This window comes from Heterodontus francisci, chromosome 38 (genome assembly GCF_036365525.1).
Source record: "Heterodontus francisci isolate sHetFra1 chromosome 38, sHetFra1.hap1, whole genome shotgun sequence".
NCBI classification, from domain to species: Eukaryota; Metazoa; Chordata; class Chondrichthyes; order Heterodontiformes; family Heterodontidae; genus Heterodontus; species Heterodontus francisci.
Window position 1 is genome coordinate 7,389,590 of NC_090408.1, and position 24,268 is coordinate 7,413,857.

Genomic DNA, 24,268 nt, shown 5'->3' on the forward strand with positions numbered 1-24,268 from the left:
GGTAGAATGATTGCTCGCTGGCTTCAAGACAGAAAGCAGATGGTGGGAGTAAAGGGTAGTTATTCAGAGTGGCAGAAGGTGGGAAGTGACGTTCCACAAGGATCACTGCTGGGACCACTGCTGTTCACAATTTAGATTAATGATTTGGACTCAAAAACACAATTTCTAAATTTGCAGATGACATGTATGACAATACTGAGCGAGCTGCAACAAATTACAGGAGGACATTCATAAACTTGCAGAATGGGCAAATAATTGTCAAACTAAATTCAACACAGATAAATGTGAGATTGTACATTTTGGTAGGAAGAATATGGAAGTTACTTATTTGGAGTCTAGGTGGGATAGAGGAACAAAGGGATCTCGGAATGTAAACATGCCAATCACTAAAAGTTGCACCACAGGTTAGCAAGGCCATTTAAAAAAAAAAGCAAACCAAGCACTAGGCTTTATTTCTAGAGGGATAGAATTGAGAAGTAGAGAAGTTATTTTTTTTTAAATGTTTTTAGTTTTAGAGATACAGCACTGAAACAGGCCCTTCAGCCCACCGAGTCTGTGCCGACCATCAACCACCCATTTATACTAATCCTACACTAATCCCATATTCCTACCACATCCCCACCTGTCCCTATATTTCCCTACCACCTACCTATACTAGGGGCAATTTACAATGGCCAATTAACCTACCAACCTGCAAGTCTTTTGGCTTGTGGGAGGAAACCGGAGCACCCGGAGAAAACCCACGCAGACACAGGGAGAACTTGCAAACTCCACACAGGCAGTGCCCAGAATTGAACCCGGGTCGCTGGAGCTGTGAGGCTGCGGTGCTAACCACTGCGCCACTGTGCCGCCCTAATTTATATGCTAAACCTGTATCAAACTTTGTTTAGACCACACTTAGAGTAATGTGTACAGTTCTGGTTGCCATACTATAAAACGGTTATACAGGAATTAGGAGCAGGAGTAGGCCATTCAGCCTCTCGAGCGTGCACCATCATGCGATTAGATGATGGCTGATCTGATTGTGGCCTTAACTCCACTTTCCTGTCTGCCCCCATAACCCTGGACTCCTTTTCTACCAAAAATGTATCTAACTCAGCCTTGAATATATTCACTGACCAGCATCCACTGCACTCTGGGGAAGAGAGTTCCACAGCCTAATGACTCTGAGAGAAAGAAATTCTCCTCCTTCTGAGTCATAAATGAGAGACTCCTAATTTTTAAACTGTGTCCGATAGTTCTCGACTCCCCCACGAGAGGAAACATCATCTCAGCATTCACTCTGTCAAGATCCATCAGGATCTTGCTTCTAATGCAATTATATCCTTTCTTAAGTAAGGAGACCAAAACTGTGCACAGTCCTTCCGATGCAGTCTAACTAAGGATCTGTGCAGCTGTAGCAACACTTCCCTACTTTTATACTCGATTCCGCTTGCAATAAATGCCAACATCCCATTTGCCTTCCTAATCACTTGCTGTAACTGCATGCTAACTTTTTGTGAGTCATGTACCAGGACACTCAGGTCGCCGAATTCTACCACCAAATTCTGCAATCTCTCTCCATTTCAATAATATACAGCTTTTCTATTCTTCCTGCCGAAGTGGATAAGTTCACGTTTTCCCACATTGTACACCATCTGCCAAATTTTTGCCCCTCACTTAATCTATCTAAATCCCTTTATAAACTCTATGTCCTCTTGACAGCTTACTTTCCTATCTTTTTGTGAGTCAAATAGTTGAGGCCCCCGCACTGATCCTTGTGGCATTCCACTGGTAATGGCATGCCAACCTGAAAATGACTATTTATCCCTACTCTCTGCTTCCTGTTAACTAACCAATCCTGTATCCATGCTAATATGTTACTCCCTACATCATGAGCTCTTATTTTGTTTAGTAACCTTTGATGTGGCACCTTATCAAATGCCTTTTGGAAATCGAAGTACACCACATCTACAAGTTCTCCTTTTATCCACCTTGCTGCTTACTTTCTCAAAGAACTCTAATAAATTAGACTAACACAATTTCCCTTCCACTAAACCATGTTAGCTCTGTCTGATTGTATTTTGATTTTCTAAATATCCTACTATTACCTCCGTAGTAATGGATTCTAGCATTTTACCTATGAAAGATGTTAGGCTAACTGGCCTATAGTTTCTTGCTTTCTGTCTCCCTCCTGATCAGCCATGATTGTACTGAATGGCGGTACAGGCTCGAAGGGCCGAATGGCCTACCCCTGCTCCTATTTTCTAAGTTTCTTGAATAGAGGTGTTCTATTTGTGATTTTCCAATCCACTGGGACATTTTCAGAATCTAGGGAATTTTGGAAAATCACAACCAATGCATCTACTATCTCTGCAGCCATTTCTTTTAAGACCTTAGGATGCAAGCCTTCAGGTCCAGGGGACTTATCAGTCATTAGTTGTAATAGCTTTCCCAGTACCTTTTCCTTAGTGATTGTTTTAAGTTCCTCCCACCCTTTTATCTCTTGATTTTCAAGTATTCTTGCAATTTTTTTTTTGTGTCTTCTACCGTGAAGGCAGATACAAAATACCTGTTCAACACTTCTGCCATTTCCTAGTTTCCCATTATTAATTCCCCAGTCTCACCCTCTAAGGGACCAAAGCTCACTTTGGTTACTCTCTTCCTTTTTAAATTCTTGTAGAAACTTTTACTATCTGTTTTTATATTGCTAGCTAGCTTTCTCTCATTCTCTAATCTCTCCCTCCTTTTGTTTTTAGTAACTTTTTGCTGGTTTCTAAAATCTTTCCAATTTTCTGCCCTACCAGTAATCTTCACAGTATTGTACAGTTTTTTCAATTTGATGCCACCCATAACTTCCTTAATTAGCCATGGATGGTGCATCCTTCTCATAGAGTCTTTCTCAATAGAATGTATCTTTGCTGGGAGTTTTGAAATAGCTCCTTAAATGTCTGCCACTGCTTCTCTACTGCCCTACATTTTAATCTATTTTTCTAGTTCACTTTAGCCAACTTTGTCCTCATAGAGTCATCGATAGATACAGAACCGAAACAGGCCCTTCGGCCCAACGAGTCCACACTGACCATCAACCACTGTGGGCGGCGCAGTGGTTAGCACTGCAGCCTCACAGCTCCAGCGACCTGGGTTCAATTCTGGGTACTGCCTGTGTGGAGTTTGCAAGTTCTCCCTCTGTCTGCGTGGGTTTTCTCCGGGTGCTCCGGTTTCCTCCCACATGCCAAAGACTTGCAGGTTGGTAGGTAAATTGGCCATTATAAATTGCCCCTAGTATAGGTAGGTGGTAGGGCAATATAGGGACAGGTGGGGGATGTGGTAGGAATATGGGATTAGTGTAGGATTAGTATAAATGGGTGGATGATGGTCGGCACAGACTCGGTGGGCCGAAGGGCCTGTTTCAGTGCTGTATCTCTAAACTAAACTAAATTAAAACACCCATTTATACTAATCCTACATTAATCCCATTTTTTGCCCCTCTCACGTCCCCACCTTCCCTCAATTCCCCTACTACCTACCTACACTAGGGGCAATTTTTTACAATGGTCAGTTTACCTATCAACCCGCAAGTCTTTGGCACGTGAGAGGAAACTGGAGGACCCGGAGGAAACCCTCGCGGTCACAGGGAGGACTTGCAAACTCCGCACAGGCAGTGCCCAGAACCGAATCCGGGTCGCTGGAGTTGTGAGGCTGCGATGCTAGCCACTGTGCCGCCCTTGTAATTGCCTTTACTAGTCTTAGACCCACACTTCTCACCCTCAAACTCAATGTGAAATTCTATCATGTTATTATCACTGTTGCCTAGAGGCTCCTTCACTATGAGGTCATTAATTAATCCTGTCTCATTGCACATTATCAGGTCTAAAATAGCCTGCGCTCTGGTTGGCACTGCAATGTACTGCTCTAAGAAATTGTCCCGAACACGCACTATGAACTCATCTTCCAGGCTACATTTCCCAAACTGATTCATCTAACTTATATGAAGATTAAAATCACCCATGATTAGTGCAGTACTTACAAGCCCCCATTATTTCTTCCTGTATACTCTACCATACAGTATAGCTATTATTAGAGGGCCTATAAACTACTCTTTCAAGTGACTTCTTACCCTTGCTATTACTTATCTCTTATGCAAACTGATTCTTGATCTTCTGAACTAAGGTTATCTCTCATTACTATTCTAATGTCATCCTTAATTAACAGAGCTATCCCATCACCTTTTCTAGCTTCCCGTCCTTCAGAACTGTCAAATACCTTTGAATATTTATGTCCCAGCCTTGGTCACCTTGCAACATCTCTGAAATGGCTATCAGGTCATACATATTTATTTCGATTTGTGCTATCAATTCATCTGTTTTGTTACAAATGCTGCGAGCATTCAGATACAGAGCCTTTACAGAGTCTTTTGACCTCATTCTTTCAAACTCTGGCCTTATCTGCTCATGCACTCTTCAGTGTAAATGCTCTGTCCCTTCCTGCCACACTCTGGTTATCATCACCCTGGTCACTACCCTGCTGTATTGCCTTTTCCTTTCTCTTTAATTTACCACATCTTCTCTCAAGTGATCCCTCCTCCACACTATTTAGTTTAAAGTCCTTTCTACTGCCCCAGTTATACAACTTGCCAGAATACTGGTCCCAGCATAGTTCAGGTGAAAACTATCCCAACGGTACAGCTCCCACTTTCCCCAGTACTGGTGCCAGTGCCCCATGAATCGAAACCCATTTCTCCCACACCAATCTTCTAGCCACACATTCAACTGTCTAATCTTATGCCAATTTGCTCATGGCTCAGGTAAAAATCCAGAGATTATCACCGTTTGAGGTTCTGCTTTTTAATTTAGCCCCTAGCTGCTGTCAATCCCAAAGCAGAACCTTTTTCTAGTCCTGTCTATGTCATTGATACCCATATGGACCACGACTACTAGATCCTTCCCCTCCCACTTCAAGTTCCTCTCCAGCCCTGACCACATGTCCCAAACCCTGGCGGGCAACACAGCCTCCTGGACTCATGCTCTCAGCTACAGGGAACTATGTCTATCCCCCTGACAATACTGTCCCCTACTGCCACTACATTTCTCTTTTATCCGTCCATTTGAATGGCTCCCTGTATCAGTGTATCATGGTCAGTTCTGTCATCCACGCTGCAGCCCTCACTCTCATCCATGCAAGCTGCAAGAACCTTGAACCTGTTGGACAATTGCAAAGGCTGAGGCTCCTCCACTTCTGCCTTCTCGATTCCCATACCTGCCTCACTCGCACTCGCACCCTCCTGTCCCTGACCATGGATCAAATCAGAAGACCCTCGCCTAAGGGGTGTGACTGCCTTCTGGAACGAAGTGTTCAGGTAACTTTCCCCCTCCCTGATGCATTGCAGTGTCTGAAGCTTGGCTTCCAGCTCATTAACTCTGAGCCGAAGTTCCTTGAGCCGCAGGCACTTACTGCAGATGTGGTTGCCATAGACCACACTGGCATCCACCAGCTGCAACACTTCACCTGCCCTGCCATCCTATTGTGTTTTAATTAATTACTTATTTTCTTACGCAAATTTTAATTAATGCCTCTAGTCCTGCTTGTGCTTATATTTTTATTATTCTTATTGCAATTAACATTATACTTACCCTGATTAAAATTCCCTAGTTTAGAAAAGAGAAAATACTCACCAACCAATCCCTTACCTTCTTTCCTGTTACTTCACACTTCGATTTTCATTGGAATGCTCTGAACTCGCACATTCAACCTCCCACCCCACCCCCAGCTCTTCAAGCGACAGTGGCGAGAGTTTGGTTACTCTCTCTTTCTGGTATGCTCTCACCTGACTGCTCACCTACTGGGCTTCAGCTCTGTCAGTGCAGCACCTCCTCCCTCACTGCACCGAATTCCCACACTTACTATATTCCCAAGCTCACACTCTGTCTCGAGCTGCTGCCTTCATGCGTGTTTACTTATAAAAGCACTGGAGAGGGAGCAGAGAAGATTTACAAGGGCAATACCAGAAATGCTCTACGTATTAGGAAAGGATTGACAGGCTGGGTCTCTTTTCTCTTGAAAAAAGAAGACTGAGGAGTAACCTAATAAAGGTCTTTAAAATTATGAAAAGTTTTGCTAGAGTGGATAGAGAGAGAATGTTCCCTCTTGTGGGGAAGAGCATAACTAGAGGCCATCAATATAAAACATGAGGATCACTGAGAGAGGCCTGAAATTGCATAAGGATGAGGGTGAATGTCAATGTTGGATGGACGGATGGGTATGTGAGGAGGTGAATAGACAGAGAGTAGGATGGGTGCACCTACAAGGTAAGTGGCTGTGAGGAGTGATACAATAGAGTAGACAAAGCACAGTAGAGGCTGGGGTGATGCACATGTTTAAATGTAAGTGTATGTACCACTGTACTCTCCTTTCCTGACCTGGCTAGAGCATTAAACTCCTGCGTTCCAGGGGGAGGGGAGTCCTGGGGTGGGTGAAGTGGTTCCCGGTGGGAGTCCTCTGTGCGCCACAAACTGCCCATGAAGGAGAGGGTCCCACCCCAAGCCCTCAGGGAGGGTGCCTCATGTTACAAGGCATCCTTGGTGGAGGCCGCCCGGAACTGTAAGAACCCAGCAGCAGTGGGAAGAGGCCCTTAATTGGCCCTTAGTAGGCCAATTGAGGACCTCAACTTTCTTCTGGGAGGAAGGCCGTTATCGGCTATTGAAGATCGCTGGGCAATGAGGCGATGGGCCCTCCATCCTGCCGCCTCCCCCACAACCTGCCGCAATTCTTCGTGCCACCCCCCCGCCTCTGATCCAGCCTCGGGGGCGGGGGGTGGGGGGGGGCTGCCATGGAAAATCCCTGAACTCCCAATGTGTCTGTGAAATGCCCAAATGTCAGTTGTGGTGCAGCTGTGAGAGGTGAAGATATTTGCTATCCCATTTAATGAGATTCAGTTCAGTGATGAAGACGCTGTGACAGACTTCCTGTGGGTGGAAATTTCTTCTGGTACTGAGTGACTATCAGCAGGTCCAACGCATTCCCAGCTCAATCACCCAACTGCGTCTCCGGTTACCCCCCGTGACAGTATGCTCTCTGCAAGTCCTCTCTGTTTGGATAGTTCCCTACATCTTGTCAGCATGTTCCCACAGCAGGGTTGGAAGTTAAACCTGTGCAAGGAATGACATGTAGAATAGTACAGTGCCGAGGCCACCACACCTGCCAAAGGACACGTTTTATTTTGTAGCTGTGTGACCGAGAAGCAGTAGAATTAAATTTGCAATGATGTAGCGTGTTGAACAGGGTAACTGGGGATAATTTGAGCCTAACTCTCTGGTATCTAATGGCATCGGGTGGAATGCCAGCTTTACACTCTGCTCAATATTCCTGTGCACTGACTTCAGTGGAGAATAAAATGGAATGCAGTGTAAAACTAGCATGGCAGCTGATCATGTCAGTCTGCAATGAGTAGATTTAGTTTAATTTGTCCCGATTAGTAATTGGGCCCCATTTGATTTGTAATATTAACAGACTGTGAATGTTACTATATTGACAAGGGTCTCTCTGTTCTCCCTGCAGACACTGTTACCATCCCAGTATTGGTACTACATAACTGAGTTGAGTTTTTATTGGTCGCTATTGTTCAGTGTTGCATCGGATGTAAAAAGAAAGGTAAGTTTTGAATCATTAGTTTAGTGCAATGTCAGCATGATCATTTGGATTTCTCCACCAAGAAGTTTTTCAGGCTGGGTATCAATTGAAAATTTCAAACTGAAATTGATAAATTTTTGTTTGGAAGGGATATTAAGGGTTAAAGAACCAGAGTTAAGATACAGATCAGCCATGATCTAACTTAATGGCGGTACAAGCTCAAGGGACTGAATGACCTCGTTTTGCTCCTATGTTTCTATGAAGGAGTATTAGGCGTCATTGTAACATACAAGGGAGAGATGTCATTGGTCACAATCTGATACCATTGCATCACCATTCAAATCCATCTCGTGATGTTTTATAATTTGAGGTTAAATCAGTTCTGTGTACTGCCTGTGCGGAGTTTGTAAGTTCTCCCTGTGACCGCGTGGGTTTCTGCCGGGTGCTCCGGTTTCCTCCCACAGCCAAAGACTTGCAGGTTGATAGGTAAATTGGCCATTGTAAATTGCCCCCTAGTGTAGGTAGGTAGTAGGAGAATGGTGGGGATGTGGTAGCGAATATTGGGTTAATGTAGGATTAGTATAAATGGGTGGTTGTTAGTCGGCACAGACTTGGTGGGCCGAAGGGCCTGTTTCAGTGCTGTATCTTTAAATAAATAAAAGTTCACCCTCGGGCAAAGTGCTGCAGAGTTGTATTGTGCAGGCTACAAGTTCTGCTTTGTTTTCCTGGGCCAGTCAATGCCTCTGCGCAACCATTCAAGCACCCAGCAACACAAGAGAGCCCTGGATTTTTAAGAGTGCAAGAATATAAGAACTAGGAGCAGGAGTAGACCATTTGGTCCCTCGAGCCTGCTCTGCCACTCAGTACAATCATGGCTGATCTCTGCCTTAATTCCACTTTCCCGCCGGCTCCCCATATCCCTTAATTCCCTGAGGGACCAAAATTCTGTTTATCCCAGCCTTCAATATAGAGCATCCACAGCCTTCCAGAATAGAAAATTCCAAAGATTCACAAACCTTTGAGTGAAGAAATTTCTTCTCATCTCAGTCCTAAATGATTAACCCGTATCCTGAGACTGTGCCCCTGTATTCTAGATTCCCCAGTCAGGATCAATGAGATCACAACTCATAATTCCACACTCCAGAGAGTATCGGCCCAATTTACTCAGCCTCCCTTCATTGGACAACCCTCTCATCCCGGGAACCAATCTTGTGAACCTTCGTTGTACTGCCTCCAAGGAAAATATTTCCTTTCTTAGATATGGAGACTAAAACTGTGCACAGTACTCCACTGTGGTCTTACTAAAGCTCTGTACAATTGTAGCAAGACTTCCTTGTTCTCGTACTCCAACCCCTTTGCAATAAAGGCCAACATGCCATTTGCCTTCCTAATAGCCTGCTGTACTTGCATACAAACTTTCTGCGTTCCTTGTATGTATACACCCAAGTCTCTGAACATCAACATTTACAAGTTTCACCCCTTGTAAGAATATTCTACTTTTCTATTCTTACTACCAAAACGAATAATCTCACTTCCCCACATTATACTCCGTCTGCCACTTTGTTGCCATCTTTGCAGCCTCTCTGTCCTCCTCACAGCTTACATTCCCATCTAGCTTTGTATCGTCAGCAAACTTAGATACATTACTCTTGGTCTCTCTGTCTAATTCATTAATATACTTTGTAAATAACTGAGGCCCCAGCACTGCTCCTTAAACCACTCCAGTAGTTACAAGCCTGCCAACTTGAAAATGTCCTGTTTATCCCAACTCTCTGCTTTCTGTCTGTTGACCAGTCCTTTATCCATGCTAATATATTACCCCCAACTCCATGAGCCCATATCTTACATATTAACCTTTTGTGTGGCACTTTATCGAATGCCTTTTGTAAATCCAAGTATACTACATCTACTGGTTCCCCTTTATCCACCTTACTAGTTACATCCTTAAAATACGCCAAGCACGATTTCCCTTTTGTAAAACCATGTTGACTCAGACTGATCATACTATGATTTTCTAAGTGCATTGATAAGTCTTCCTTAATAATAGATTCCAGCATTTTCCCAATGACTGATGTCAGGCTAACTGACTTGTATGTCCCTGTTTTCTCTCTCCCTCCTTTCTTGAATAGCAGTGTTACATTTGCTAACTTCCAATTCGCTGGGACCATTCTAGAATCTAGGGAATTTTGGAAAATCATAACCAGTGCGTCCACTATCTCTGACTGCCTTTTTCAGAACCCGAGGATGTAGGTCATCAGGTCCTCGGGATTTGTCGTTTTTTAGTCCTTTAAGTTTCTCTGATACTTTTTCTCTGCTGATATTAATTACATTAAGTTCCTCACTCTTATTAAACCCTTGGTTTCCCTCTATTTCTGGTATGTAATTTGTGTCATAGAATCATAGAGAGATACAGCACTGAAACAGGCCCTTCGGCCCACCAAGTCTGTGCTGATCATCAACCACCCATTTATGCTAACCCGACATTAATCCCATTTCCCTCTCACATCCCTACCTTCCCTCAATTCTCCTACCACCTACCTACACTAGGGGCAATTTACAATGGCCAATTTACCTATCAACCTGCAAGTCTTTGGCATGTGGGAGGAAACTGGAGCACCTGGCGGAAACCCACGCGGTCACAGGGAGAACGTGCAAACTCCACACAGGCAGTACCCAGAACTGAACCCGGGTCGTTGGAGCTGTGAGGCTGCGGTGCTAACCACTGTGTCCTCTACTGTGAAGACGGACACAAAATATTTGTTCAACTTTTCTGCCATTTCCTCATTCCCCATGATAATTTTTCCTGTTTCTAAGGGAAACTTTAGCTGCTCTCCTTTTTATAAAGCTCTTACAATCTGTTTTTATATTCCTGGCTGGTTTACTCTCATTGTGCAGGATTGGCCACAATACAGAACATTATTGATGCTGCTGTATGGCTTTATGACAATCCCCAATATCATCACCTACATGGACAGAAAGTGAATTCCCCCCATGGTCTTTCACTGCTGGTACAGAATAATACACATGAATGCCTGGTGCTGGCAGTTGCCATGGTTCATTCTTTTTATGCCAATCCACGCTGCCGCTATCACTCCACCAGGAGGATTGGATGGGCAGCTGCTGTGAGGGCTGACACCATCTATTGTGACCATGGCTCATTTCTCCCAAGGACCAGACGTGATGGGATCTATATTGAGCAAGCAAAGGCTCAGGCTCCTGGATTGACTGGGAGAGCCCTACAGTGTTCGACATTGCTACATTTTACACAACATCACCCTGCAAAGGTACCTTCCTGTGGACAAGTCAGAGGAACATAGGAATTGGAGGAGGCCATTCAGCTCCTTGAGCCTGTTCTGCCACTCAATGAGATTCTGGCTGATCTGTATCTTAACTCCATTTATCTGCCATGCTTCCATATCTCTTAATGCCCTTACCCAACAAAAATCTATCAATCTCAGTTTTTAAATTTTCCAATTGACTCCGTCTCAACAGATTTGTGGGGGAAAGAGTTCCAGATTTCCACTACCCTTTTGTGTGAAGAAGTGCTTCCTGACATCACCTGAACAGTCTAGCTCTAATTTTAAGGTTCTGCTCCCTTGTTCAGATTTCCCCACCAGAGGGAACAGTTCCTCTCTTTCTACCCAATCAAATCTTTCAATCATTTTAAACAGTTCAATTAGATCACTCCTTAATCTTCTATATTTAAGGGAATATCAGCCCAGTTCATGCAACCTGTCGTCATTACTTAACCCTTTTAGCCCTGGTATCATTCTGCTGAATCTGCACTGAAAGCCCTTCCAAAGTCAGTATACCCTTCCTGAGCTGCGTTGCCTGGAACTGAACTCTAGATGGGGTCTAACCAGAGCTTTATACGGCTGTAACATAGATTCCACTCATTTGCATTCCAGTCCCCTTAAAATAAAGGCCACCATTTAATTAACCTTTGTTACGGTTAAGTGAGGAGGGGACAAAGGGCTTCCCTCTTTTCCCTCCTTGTTTGACCACAACAGGTTTAATTCTTTCATAAAGTGGATGTACTGGCCAAGTTAGTAGGTTTTTGGTTCTTGTTATGAGCATAGCAAGCAAGTAATCAGACAGGTTTTCTTGAGTTAACAAAGAAAGAGGTTAACTGTATTGTACCTAAACTGGACTAATAAAAATAATAAACAATGCACCAACTTTGACTCACATACACACTGGAGATTTCCACACGCACAAATAGGATAAAGGGGGAAGGGTAGATTGGTTGAGTTAGAGTCCATAGAGAAAAAAAGTATACAGTCTGTGGAGTTTGGTGATTTGGCTGTTTCTAGCCGAATTCAGTGGTTCTGAGGCTTTTCGTTTGAAGAGGTAGATGACAGGTTCGGTGGGTCACTTGGAGACAGCAGTGTGGATGATTTCCTCCAATGGGGTTTCTGATCATAGCTGGAGTATGCAACAGGCAGGATTTGAAAGATTTCAAGCTGGCATGGAGAACGAGAAAGAGGGACCCCCACTTTGGTCTGCACTTGTCAGAGTCCAGTTGCTTCTTCTCTCTCTGCTACAGAGAGAACAATCAGCTTAAAACCACAGATGGAGAGGGGCTTATCACATGACAGTCACTCAGTCGTTCAAACATAGCAGTTAGCAGTATTTCTTTGCTTGCTGAAAGAACAGGTAGTTCCTTTAAACTTCCTGGGTCTTGGTTCTTGCTGGGATATGAGCAGACATTTCCTCTCCCTCCTCACAATCCTTTGCAATGTAAGAAACAGTGTTGCAAATTAGGTGAATGTCCTAAGCTTTTCTTTTTTAAATGTCTTTTAAAAATATATATATAAATTCAGATCTCCAGTCAGTGGATTAAAGAAAATTATCATTCAACAAAGCACATTGGAGTAACACCTTTTCACCTTTTTAATTATTTCTTGTACCTGTCCACTAGCTTTTAGTCATTTCTGTATATGGAGGGAGAGAGAAGTGACCACAGAGCACAATGCTGAGCATCACTTGGGGGGGGGGGGGTGTTCTCTGTGCGGGGAGGGTCTGTGTGCGCCGCGCTGGCCTTACATCATTGTTTAAAACCAGAAATAAAATGTGCAGATCAGAAGTACAGTGGGAAGGTTTGGAGCCAAAACCCAAGCACCAATCTCTTTGGGTTCTTTAGTACTAGAATCTAAACTCTGAGCCTCTAGTCTCTGCTGTATGTGGATTAGAACAGTCAAGATTTAACAATTACCTCTGATTACATCAGATACTATGATGTTGACTGGGGCTAGGCTGATTGTGTGATATTTCTGGAACGTTCATACCAAATAACTGTTATTTTCAATTAATTGTTTAGGATTTTAATGAACAAATTATTCATCACTTAGCAACCATCGTCCTGCTGAGCTTCTCCTGGTGTGCAAACTACATCCGTGTGGGAACCCTGGTGATGGTTGTACACGACTCATCTGATTTCCTGCTGGAAGTAGGTGAATTTACAGAGATATAAATATCACAGTTAGCTCTTTATCTTGCACGGCCACCTCAGATACCAGATAAGACGCTTGGGGTCATTTTAACTTCGGCTGCCTGTTCCTTTTATGCCTAGTTTGATTTGACCTATCACTGAATGCAATGGGAAAAGAATATCTGACGTGTATGAAAAGGGCCACCGACTCGCTCTGGGCCATTTTACCCTCCCATCCAGGGGGTGGGTTTTCCTCAGGTTCTGCCAAATGTAATGCCAGGACCTGATTAGTGGTTTGGTCTCTGTTTCCCAGCCACAGCCTGCCAGATTGAGAGGCTGACTGGCTGGCAGGTAGGTTTTCAGCAACAGTCAACGGCTGGGGAGCAGAAAGGAGGGAGGAAAAGGTCAGGAGTCAGGGGGACATTGGGGGTCTCGGATAGGTTGGAGGAGGAGGGGTCATCAAAGGGGTGGCTGGAGAAATCTGGATTTGGGGGACAGAATCAATGGTGGGGGCTGGAGAGATGGTGGGAGGAAGGGAAATGATCACGAAGGGCGCATGAAAGATATGGGGTTGGGGAGGTAGATGAAGATTGTGGGAAATGTGTACTTCGGGAGGATGCTGGCTCGCTAATGGGTGAGGCGTGGGGGGGGGGAGGTGAGGGGTGAGGTCCCGTCACTGGGAGGTTACCAGCTTTGCTTGGTAGGCCAGAAGGAAGCACTGCTGTATCTCTTGGCTCACAGGCAGTGCTGGAAAGACCCCTACCATTTCCATGCAGCATTCCTCACTTCTGCTCGGCTGCCAGGTTTCCTGAAACCTAGTAACTCCAGCTGGCTAATGTTAAAGCTGGAACAGGGAAATAATCTCAGGAACGCAGCCTCATTAAAATATTTAAATGAGCGACCTGCCTGCTGAGAGAAGATTTGTCATCATTCTTCTCCCCATCCCACTTGGAGGCAGTTGGGGTCAGGTTTGAAATCTTTTAAATTTTAACTTCCCACCCAATCAAAACCCGCGAAGTGTCTGTTCTGAGGTTTGTCCTCTGTTGTTACTGCCTGAGTGACCCACGCATGCAATCCCCGTGGGGAAAAGTGAAGAGGGAGGAGCCTTGAAATCCTGCTTCTCTCATTTTTGTACGGCGCAGTGGTTAGCACCGCAGCCTCACTGCTCCAGGGACCCGGGTTCAGTTCTGGGTACTGCCTGTGCGGAGTTTGCAAGTTCTCCCAGTGACCGCGTGGGTTTTCGCCGGGTGCTCTGGTTTCCTCCCACAGCCAAAGGCTTGCAGGTTGATGGGTAAATTGGCCATTGTAAATTGCCCCTAGTGTAGGTAGGTGGTAGGAGAATGGTGGGGATGTGGTAGGGAATATGGGATTATTGTAGAATTAGTATAAATGGGTGGTTGTTCAGCAAAGACTCGGTGGGCCGAAGGGCCTGTTTCAGTGCTGTATCTCTAAATAAATAAAATAATTACATTTTTTCAGAGTATGAGAGCTGCTCAATACAAGAAGTTTCTCCTAATCCACTGTCAGTCATTACCTCACTCCTTGTCTCATTTTAAAACAAATAAAAGTAATGTGATCCTGGAGACAGCTCCCTGCCCTCACTCAGTGCTGATACACTGCCCAACCTGTGCCCTCACTCAGTGCTGATACACTGCCCAACCTGTGCCCTCACTCAGTGCTGATACACTGCCCAACCTGTGCCCTGACTCAGTGCTGAGTCACCATCCATTAGATCAACAAGGGGAGAAACTGAACTGAAGAAAAATGTGCATGTGAATAGGTCTACATTAACAGGACGAACCGTCAGAATGTACAATGTAGCTGATTTACAGTGAAGATGTAAGGCTAGAATTTCCTCTTCGCACCCAGAGACACATAATTGCAGCATATAAAGTAAACACTCACTGTTCAAGGAGCAGCTAATGCGTGTCCTTGATAAGTATGTACCTGTCAGGCAGGGAGGAAGTTGTCGAGCAAGGGAGCCGTGGTTTACTCAAGAAGTTGAAGCGCTTGTCAAGAGGAAGAGGGCGGCTTATGTTAGGATGAGACGTGAAGGCTCAGTTAGGGCGCTTGAGAGTTACAAGCTAGCCAGGAAGGATCTAAAGGGAGGGCTAAGAAGAGCAAGGAGAGGACACGAGAAGTCATTGGCGGATAGGATCAAAGAAAACCCTAAGGCTTTCTATAGGTATATCAGGAATAAACGAATGATAAGAGTTAGAACAGGGCCAATCAAGGATAGTAGTGGGAAGTTGTGTGCGGAATCAGAGGAGATAGGGGAAGCGTTAAATGAATATTTTTCGTCAGTATTTACAGTAGAGAAAGAAAATGTTGCCGAGGAGATTACTGAGATACAGCCTACTAGGCTAGATGGGATTGAGATTCACAAGGAGGAGGTGTTAGCAATTTTGGAAAGAGTGAAAATAGATAAGTCCCCTGGGCCAGATGGGATTTATCCTAGGATTCTCTGGGAAGCCAGGGAGGAGATTGCAGAGCCGTTGTTGTTGATCTTTAAGTCGTCATTGTCGACAGGAGTAGTGCCGGAGGACTGGAGGATAGCAAATGTTGTCCCCTTGTTCAAGAAGGGGAGTAGAGACAGCCCTGGTAATTATAGACCTGTGAGCCTTACTTCGGTTGTGGGTAAAATGTTGGAAAAGGTTATAAGAGACAGGATTTATAATCATCTTGAAAAGAATAAGTTGATTTGCGATAGTCAGCACGGTTTTGTGAAAGGTAGGTCGTGCCTCACAAACCTTATTGAGTTTTTCGAGAAGGTGACCAAACAGGTGGATGAGGGTAAAGCCGTGGATGTGGTGTATATGGATTTCAGTAAGGCGTTTGATAAGGTTCCCCACGGTAGGCTATTGCAGAAAATACGGAAGTATGGGGTTGAAGGTGATTTAGAGCTTTGGATCAGAAATTGGCTAGCTGAAAGAAGACAGAGGGTGGTGGTTGATGGCAAATGTTCATCCTGGAGTTTAGTTACTAGTGGTGTACCGCAAGGTTCTGTTTTGGGGCCACTGCTGTTTGTCATTTTTATAAACGACCTGGATGAGGGTGTAGAAGGGTGGGTTAGTAAATTTGCGGATGACACGAAGGTCGGTGGAGTTGTGGATAGTGTCGAAGGGTGTTGTAGGGTACAGAGGGACATAGATAGGCTGCAGAGCTGGGCTGAGAGATGGCAAATGGAGTTTAATGCGGAGAAGTGTGAGGTGATTCACTTTGGAAGGAGTAACAGCAATGCAGAGTACTGGGCTAATGGGAAGATTCTTGGTAGTGTAGATGAGCAGAGAGATCTTGGTATCCAGGTACATAAATCCCTGAAAGTTGCTACCCAGGTTAATAGGGCTGTTAAGAAGGCATATGGTGTGTTAGCCTTTATTAGTAGGGGGATCGAGTTTCAGAGCCACGGGGTCATGATGCAGCTGTACAAAACTCTGGTGAGGCCGCACCTGGAGTATTGCGTGCAGTTCTGGTCACCGCATTATAGGAAGGATGTCGAAGCTTTGGAAAGGGTGCAGAGGAGATTTACTAGGATGTTGCCTGGTATGGAAGGAAGGTCTTACGAGGAAAGGCTGAGGGACTTGGGGTTGTTTTCGTTAGAGAGAAGGAGGAGGAGAGGTGACTTAATAGAGACATACAAGATAATCAGAGGGTTAGATAGGGTGGATAGTGAGAGTCTTTTTCCTCGGATGAGGATGGCAAACACGAGGGGACATAGCTTTAAGTTGAGGGGTGAAAGATATAGGACAGATGTCAGAGGTAGTTTCTTTACGCAGAGAGTAGTAGGGGCGTGGAATGCCCTGCCTGCAACAGTAGTAGACTCGCCAACTTTAAGGGCATTTAAGTGGTCATTGGATAGACATATGGATGTAAATGGAATAGTGTAGGTCAGATGATCGGCGCAACATCGAGGGCCGAAGGGCCTGTACTGCGCTGTAATATTCTAATTCTAATTCTAATTCTAAAAAAAAAAAATCCAGGAATTTCAGGTATGCTACACGCAAAATTACACTACATCTGAATTTTCCACGTCTGTCTACCAGTCCCTGCACCCGGTTCATTATAATGGACCCACCCCCAGGCCAAGAGATATACACGTAAATTTCCTGCACTGCCGCAAATTGGGTGTAAAGGTACACCCAGAAAATTAGGGAACATTTTCTGTTGTTTTATGGGGATTATTTTTAACTTATCCTCACTGAGACCGGTGTAAAACTTTTAAAAGTTGGTGTTCAAAGAGACTTGGGTGTGCTCATACAACAACATCAATAGCTATATTGCACCTTTAATGTAATAATTGTCTCAAAGTGCTTCAGAGGAGCATTATAACACAAAGTATGACACCCAAGTGTTAGGACCAGGTGAGAAAGAGGTCTAGAGTTCCCTCTCGGCCTTCACCTGGTTTTTACCGTAACAGGGTTTAATTTTAAACACATTGTTTTTAGCTCCTCCTTGGAGAATCCTTGTTCACCGCTTTCCAATTATAAGGCAAATAAACCAGCACAAACAGGCTTTCTTAGGTTTAAAGAAGAAAAGTTGAAATTTATTTGAACTTAAACTCTAATTCGGTTAACACCCATGTGTTGCGTTGTGCCCCAAGCTAGCATGCATACGTGATACGCATATGCAAATAGAGACAGAAAAGAGAAGAAAAATAAAGTGGAAAGGTTTGAGGAAATATCTGAAGAGTTGTTGTTAGGGTTCTTTGAGCTCACTGTAGAGTCTTTGATTGTCGATAGATCTTGCTTTTCGTTAGGGCCCAGTATTCTTAAACCTTGTTTGCTGTAGGGCACTTTTCTCAGCTTGGGTTCATGTGTCTTCAGTGGATTTAGAGGCTTGTGAGAAAGAGCTGGGAGCAGACAGGAGAGATCTTCTCAGTCCAGGAGCAAACAGACTCTCTGCCTAAACTGTTTGCACAAATTCAAAAATCTCAGGTTGCCCAGCAGGTTAGTCATGTGACTAGCTGGTTTGACCATGTCCATTTGTGTATTTGGCCATCTTAGCAGTCAACCTGGAATGCGAGCTCCCCCACTATCAACGTCTGGTCATCAAAAGTCCATTGTGAGTTGAATGTCAGGGAATGGCTGTTTTGTCCTTCCAAACACTGTCTGTTAATATACAAATGTCTTTTCCAGCCACGGCTGATCTGTTTAACAAGTCCTTTCTTCACTCCAGTAACAGTTTTAAATCAATGCTCATGACAAAATTAATGTGCCTCATTCTTGGAAGGTGGGAGCTTAGCATGACACCGAGCCACAAAAGGAGATATTAGGTCAGATGACTAAAAGCTTGGTCAAAGAGATAGGTTTGAAGGAAACAAAAACAAGAAATGCTGGATTCACTCAGCAGGTCTGGCAGCATCTGTGGAAAGAGAAGCAGAGTTAACGTTTCGGGTCAGTGACCCTTCTTCGGAACTGACAAATAGGTTTGAAGGAGTGTCTTAAAAGAGGAAAGTGAGATGTAGAGGTGGAGAGGTGTAGGGAGGGTATTCAATAGCTTGGGGCCTCGGCAACTCAAGGCACGGCCCCCAGTGGTGGAACGATTAAAATTAGGGATGCACAAGAGGCCAGCATTATAAGAGTGCAGATATCTTAGAAGGTTTTGGGACTGGAGGAGATTGCAGAGATGGGAGGGGCGAGGGCATGGGTGGATTTGAAAACAAGGATGAGAATTTTAAAATCAAGACGTTGCTTGATCAGGAGCCAATGTAGGTCAGTGAGCACAGGGTGATAGGGGAATGGGACTTGGTGCGAGTTAATGTAGGTCAGTGAGCACAGGGTGATAGGGGAATGGGACTTGGTGCGAGTTAATGTAGGTCAGTGAGCACAGGGTGATAGGGGAGTGGGACTTGGTGCGAGTTAATGTAGGTCAGTGAGCACAAGGTGATAGGGGAATGGGACTTGGTGCGAATTAATGTAGGTCAGTGAGCACAGGGTGATAGGGGAATGGGACTTGGTGCGAGTTAAAACAAGGGCAGCAGAGTTTTGGATGACCTCAAGTTTACGGAGAGTAGAATGTGGGAGACCAGCCAGGAGTGTGTTGGAATGGTCAAGACTGGAGGTAACAAAGGTATAAATGAGGGTTTCAGCAGCAGATGAGCTGAGACAGGGGCAGAGTTGGGCGATGTTATGGAGATGGAAATTGGTGGTTTTCGTGATGGCACAAATATGAGGTTGTAAGACTGGCTTAAACTCAGACTGTTGCCAGAGAGCAGGACGGAGTCGGTAGCTAGGAAACCGAGTTTACAGCGGAGACTGAAAACAATGGCTTCAGTCTTCCCAATATTTAATTGCAGGAAATTTCTACACTTCTAGTACTGGATGTCGGATAAACAGTCTGATAAATTAGCAACAGTGAGGTGGTGATGAGGTAGAGCTGGGTGTCATCAGCATACATGTGAAAACTAACGCTGTGCTTTTGGATGATATTGCTGAGGGGCAGCATTGAGACGAGAAATAAGAGTGGGCCAAGGATAGATTCTTGGGGCATACCAGAGGTAACAGTACGGGAGCGGGAAGGGAAACCGTTGCAAGTGACACTCTGGCTGTGATTGGAGAGATAAGAGGTGTTGGAAGAGGATGGTGTGGTCAACTGTGTCAGAGGCTGCAGACAGGTGAAGGAGGACAAGGAGGGAAAGTTTACCTTTGTGACACTGACATAGGATGTCCTTTGTGACTTTGATAAGAGCTGCTTTAGTACAGTGGCAGGAGAAGAAACCTGATTAGAGGGATTCAAACATGAAGTTCCGGGAAAGATGGGAACAGATTTGGGAGGCAACAACACGTTCAAGGACTTTGGAGAGGGAAGGAAGGTTGGAGATGGGACAGTAATTAGCAAGGAGGTGAGGTCAAGGGTTGTTTTTTTTGAGAAGATGGGTGATGATGGCAGGTTTAAATGACAGAGGGACAGCACCCGAGGAGAAAGAACAATATCAGCTAATATGGGGACCAGGAAGGGAAGTTGGGTGATCAGTTAAGTGAGAATAGGATTGAGGGAGCAGGAGGTGGGTCTCATGGACAGGATGAGCTGAGAGAGGGCATGAGGCGAATAGGAGAGAAACTAGAGAAAGATGCGAGTTAAGAGCTAGGGCGGGGGGGGAGCTTTAGAGGAAGTTTGGCAGGTGGGTTAGTGGAAGGGAGGGATGCGGCAGAGGGAGCTGATCGGATGTTCTTGATCTTAGTGACAAAGAAGTCCATGAGCTCCATGTGTTTTTATTGTTGGAGGTGAGGGGGAGAGGGGTTTAAGAAGATGGTTTGCAGTAGAGAAAGGGAGCTGGGGATTATCACTGCATTCCAGGAATATCCTGGAATAATGAGCCATTTTAGCAGATGACAGCAAGACCTGATAGTATTTGAAGTTGTCCAGTCAGATCTGACGGTTGATGGCTGAACCAGATGTCCATCATATCCTTTCAAGTCTGCGTCCCTTGGATTTAAGGGAATGGAGATGAGGGCCATACCAGAGGGAGTGATCAGGGTGAGGGAGAGTAATGAGGATGAGAAGTCATTTGATGCAAAAGGCTGAGGGAGGAAGGTAGTGAAGATATCTCTGTGATAAAATTTTTATCTTACTTGGGAGGGAGGTAGAGAACGATGATTTTGATAGAGAGGTGAGAGGGGTGGAACAAGATGAAATGCTCGAAGGAGGAGAAAGTGCCAGAGGAGTGTGGGGTCAGGCCAAGGTATGATCTGGTGATGAGCGCCACACTTCCACTGCGATGGGCTTGATGGGGCAAGTGGTGGAAGATATCGCCAGGCAGCCTCAATATTAGACACCCTCCCCCCAACCCCCCGCCCCCGCCCCATGGTGGGTGGGAGAGAGTTGTAGGGGGTGGGGAGGTTAAAAAATGAAATACGTGGAAGGTAACCCCAATCTGCCGCTCACACGCCCATGGTGGTGAAAATGACGATGAATATCGAGGTATCTGAGTCTCCCATGGTGGTGAGGGAGGGTCTTCTTTAACGTATTGAAATCCGACTCCATCAGTGAAATTGAGGGCCCAATTTGTAGCTAAGTCCTGCTACATGGGCTTCCCCGGTGTAAGATAACCAGTAATGAAAGGGAAGCAGGAGCAGAAGTCCAACCCTGCGCCCCTTAAGGAAGCCTTCAGCCTCCCCAACCCAGATCGTGACCTCTCCCACCCCTGCCCCTGAAGCTTCGATCGCAGCACTCGGACCACTCCTGATTGCTTGGTACCAAAGCAAAGGGTCCCTGGAGCAGCCTCCTGCTGCTGCTGTCCCCTCCTGCCCACCCACCTGCCCCACAGGCTCTGCTGCTGGGCAACAGACAGAACTACAAGATGTTCTTCAGCCATTTTCGGCCTCCCCATAAATATTGGAGCCAACATTGCAATTTTATGACCTCTCATCACACCAGGTGGAATATGCAGCTTAGCAGCTGTACAGGTCGACTGAAGCAGTTAGTAGGGTGTACAGTTAGCAATAGGTTTAGAGATTTCTGCTGCTTTCAGATTAGCGAGTAAAATTGCACACACACGTTAGAATCAACCTAATTATCAACATGTTAAATTTCTGTTATTATTTTGTTATCTAATATGCTTATTGGAACATGAAACTCTGTTCATTTGATTTTGTTTAGTTGTGAAGTGATTTACATTGAATCCTCTGTCCCTCTGACAGTTTGCCAAGATGTTAAATTATGCTGGGTGGAAATCCGTCTGTAACTCACTCTTCATCGTATTTGCTGTGGTATTTATAATCACCAGGCTCGTCATCTTCCCTTTCTGGTGAGTATCATGACAAAACTATTCCTCCTTTGCATCATCAGTAAAGAGTTGGTTTTGAAGTGCTGGATAGCATTATCTCCTCTTCCTTTTGTTCTCTCATGCATTGAGACAGTTCAACAGAAATTCACTTCAAATTGAAGTACAGTTAATCAAGTCAGCTTCACATTGTAAGGACCAGGGACATTATGTCATGTAAAACACAGCATATTAGAAGGACAGGGATGAGGGACGTCCGTTACATGGAGAGACTGGAGAAGCTGGAGTTGTTATCCTTTGAGCAGAGAAGGTTAAGAGAAGATTTGACAGTGGTGTTCAAAATCATGGTACGGTAAATAAGGGGAAATTGTTTCCAGTGGCAGAAGGGTCACTGATTTTTTTACAGTGAGTTAAGAATGTGCTGTCTGAAAGGGCAGTGGAAGCAGATGCAATTGCAACTTTCATAAGGGAATTGGGTAAATACTTGAAGAGAAAAGAAATTCCAGGATTGTGCAGAAAGAGCAAAGGGGGTGAGACTAATTGGATAGCTCGTTGGCATGATGGACTGATTGGCCTGTTTTTATACCATATCATTCTATGATTCTGTGTCAGAGCTTTATACCCTGGAACACACAGTGTGTTATAAGGAGGAGGGCTCTGGAGGTGATTACGGCACTGTGGTGAGGGAGAATTAAGGCCTCCTTATGGTGCCTAGATGAGCACTCCTGCTCCTTGTGGCCCTCCGGAAACCCCAAATTATATTTGTAATTTACCTGCTGGGTTTCCTCTAGCCCAGGTTTCTGACTACAATAGTAGATTGAGTCTCGACGCAGTCAGACTCAATCTGCATATTTAATACAGAATCTACTCGAGCAGGTTAATATAGGGAAATAGCAGGAAGGAAGCAGAATCAGAGTGGGTAAGTGACTGCCCTCATTTTAACTCCCACCGCACCCCACTCAGTTTCTGCCAGGCGGGCTATCGAAACCTGTACACCCTGCCCTAGACAGTCAGGTAATCAGAGGCTTGGGGAACGCAGGGAACACCCACCTAATCCAAGCCTCTGGAGGCCTTGCTGATCTTATAGGCAAGTTAAATAACTTGTTGCAAACTCTCGCAGACCAGGGTAATGGTCATTTTCACTGTTGTTTATGAATATGCCTCGTGATTTATATCTAGGGTAACTTTTTGCAACAAGTTTAAAAAAAAAAGTTGGGGCCAAAGCTATTTGGAATGTGACAGTTTACAAGGGCGGGGATCTGGAACTCACTGCCAGAAAGGATAGTTGAGGCAGAAACCCTCAACTCATTCAAAAGGAGTCTGGATGTGCACCTCAAGTGCTGTAATCTGCAGGGCTATGGACCAAATGCTGGACGGTGGAATTAGACTGGGTGGATCATTTTTCGGCCGGCACAGACACAATGGGCCAAGTGGCCTCTTGCTGTGTCGTGAATGTTCTATGATTCTAAGTGGTGCCCTGCTGTTCAGTAACGAGCAGTGATTGTAATTCTTTGTTTCAATGATCTTGGAACACATCTGGGACTGGAAACCTTTAAACATTGTAACCGCTTAACCTGTTTTCTTGTTGACAGGATCATCCATTGCACCTGGGTCTATCCAGTACATCACTACCCTCCATTCTTTGGATATTATTTCTTCAATGTCATGCTGGTTGTCCTTCAGCTGCTCCATATTTTCTGGGCGTACCTCATCCTAAAAATGGTGGCAAAATTCTTCTCCAGCAAAGTAAGTTACTTTCTGTCTGCTGAGAAACGTGCAGTGTGACAGGTACTGGAATCACCTGCACGTCACCTGTACTTGCAACACACAAACACTGGGACAGGCATTAATTCTGGACACTTCTATAGGTGTGCACATAGAGGGTGGGTTTATACGAATGGTTTAAAAAGTCTTCAATTTTCTCCTTGTTCATTTCCACAGGGAGCTTTAGTCCATTAGCTGCTTAATGCTACCTTTGTTAGTTGCACTAGTTCACTTTGCTCCTGAACAAGAGTCGAAGTAGGACTCTGCCAATCTGGCATCAGAGCTGACAACATTCCTCAGGTTGGTAGTCCCCATCACTAGCCCTGTGCATGGAGAGGAGGAGAATTAACTGGTGCACAGTGGATTTTCAAACTTTAATAAGAAGGATGACTTCATTATCTTTTTAGGATATCCCAATGGGATTTAAAAAAAATAATTCATCCATTTTTCAAAATACAGTAAAATGTATCTGTGCACAGTGTGTAAAACTAACAGCAAATGAAAGCAATCTGTATTTGGAGATGTTTGAGGGACGGATATTGACCACTTCAGCTTCAAATGCTGCTATGAAATTTTTTATGTAAATCTGAACAGACAGGCCCTGGTTTGAAACCGAACCTAAAAGGCAGCACCTTTGACAGTACAGCACTCCTTCAGTACTGCACTCGAGTATCAGCCTGGATTATCTGCTGAAGTCCTGGACTTTGAACCCATAACCTTCTGACTCAGAGGTGAGAGTGCAA

At 44.7% G+C, this 24,268-nt stretch overlaps 1 protein-coding gene across 13 annotated transcripts in view; it reads left to right on the forward strand.

Moving 5' to 3' along the window:
* Positions 1–24,268, forward strand: part of cers3a (ceramide synthase 3a) — a 202,395-nt gene that overhangs the window by 102,075 nt on the left and 76,052 nt on the right. For all 13 annotated transcript variants that reach the window (XR_010969695.1, XM_068017697.1, XM_068017696.1 and 10 more), the window contains 4 exons: positions 7,537–7,629; positions 12,929–13,057; positions 21,679–21,785; positions 23,354–23,507. Coding sequence is in view for 12 of the 13 variants with exons in the window: in XM_068017697.1 (XP_067873798.1) it covers positions 7,537–7,629; positions 12,929–13,057; positions 21,679–21,785; positions 23,354–23,507 (483 nt within the window). In the remaining variant the exon portion in view is untranslated. The remainder of the gene's footprint in view (positions 1–7,536; positions 7,630–12,928; positions 13,058–21,678; positions 21,786–23,353; positions 23,508–24,268) is intronic.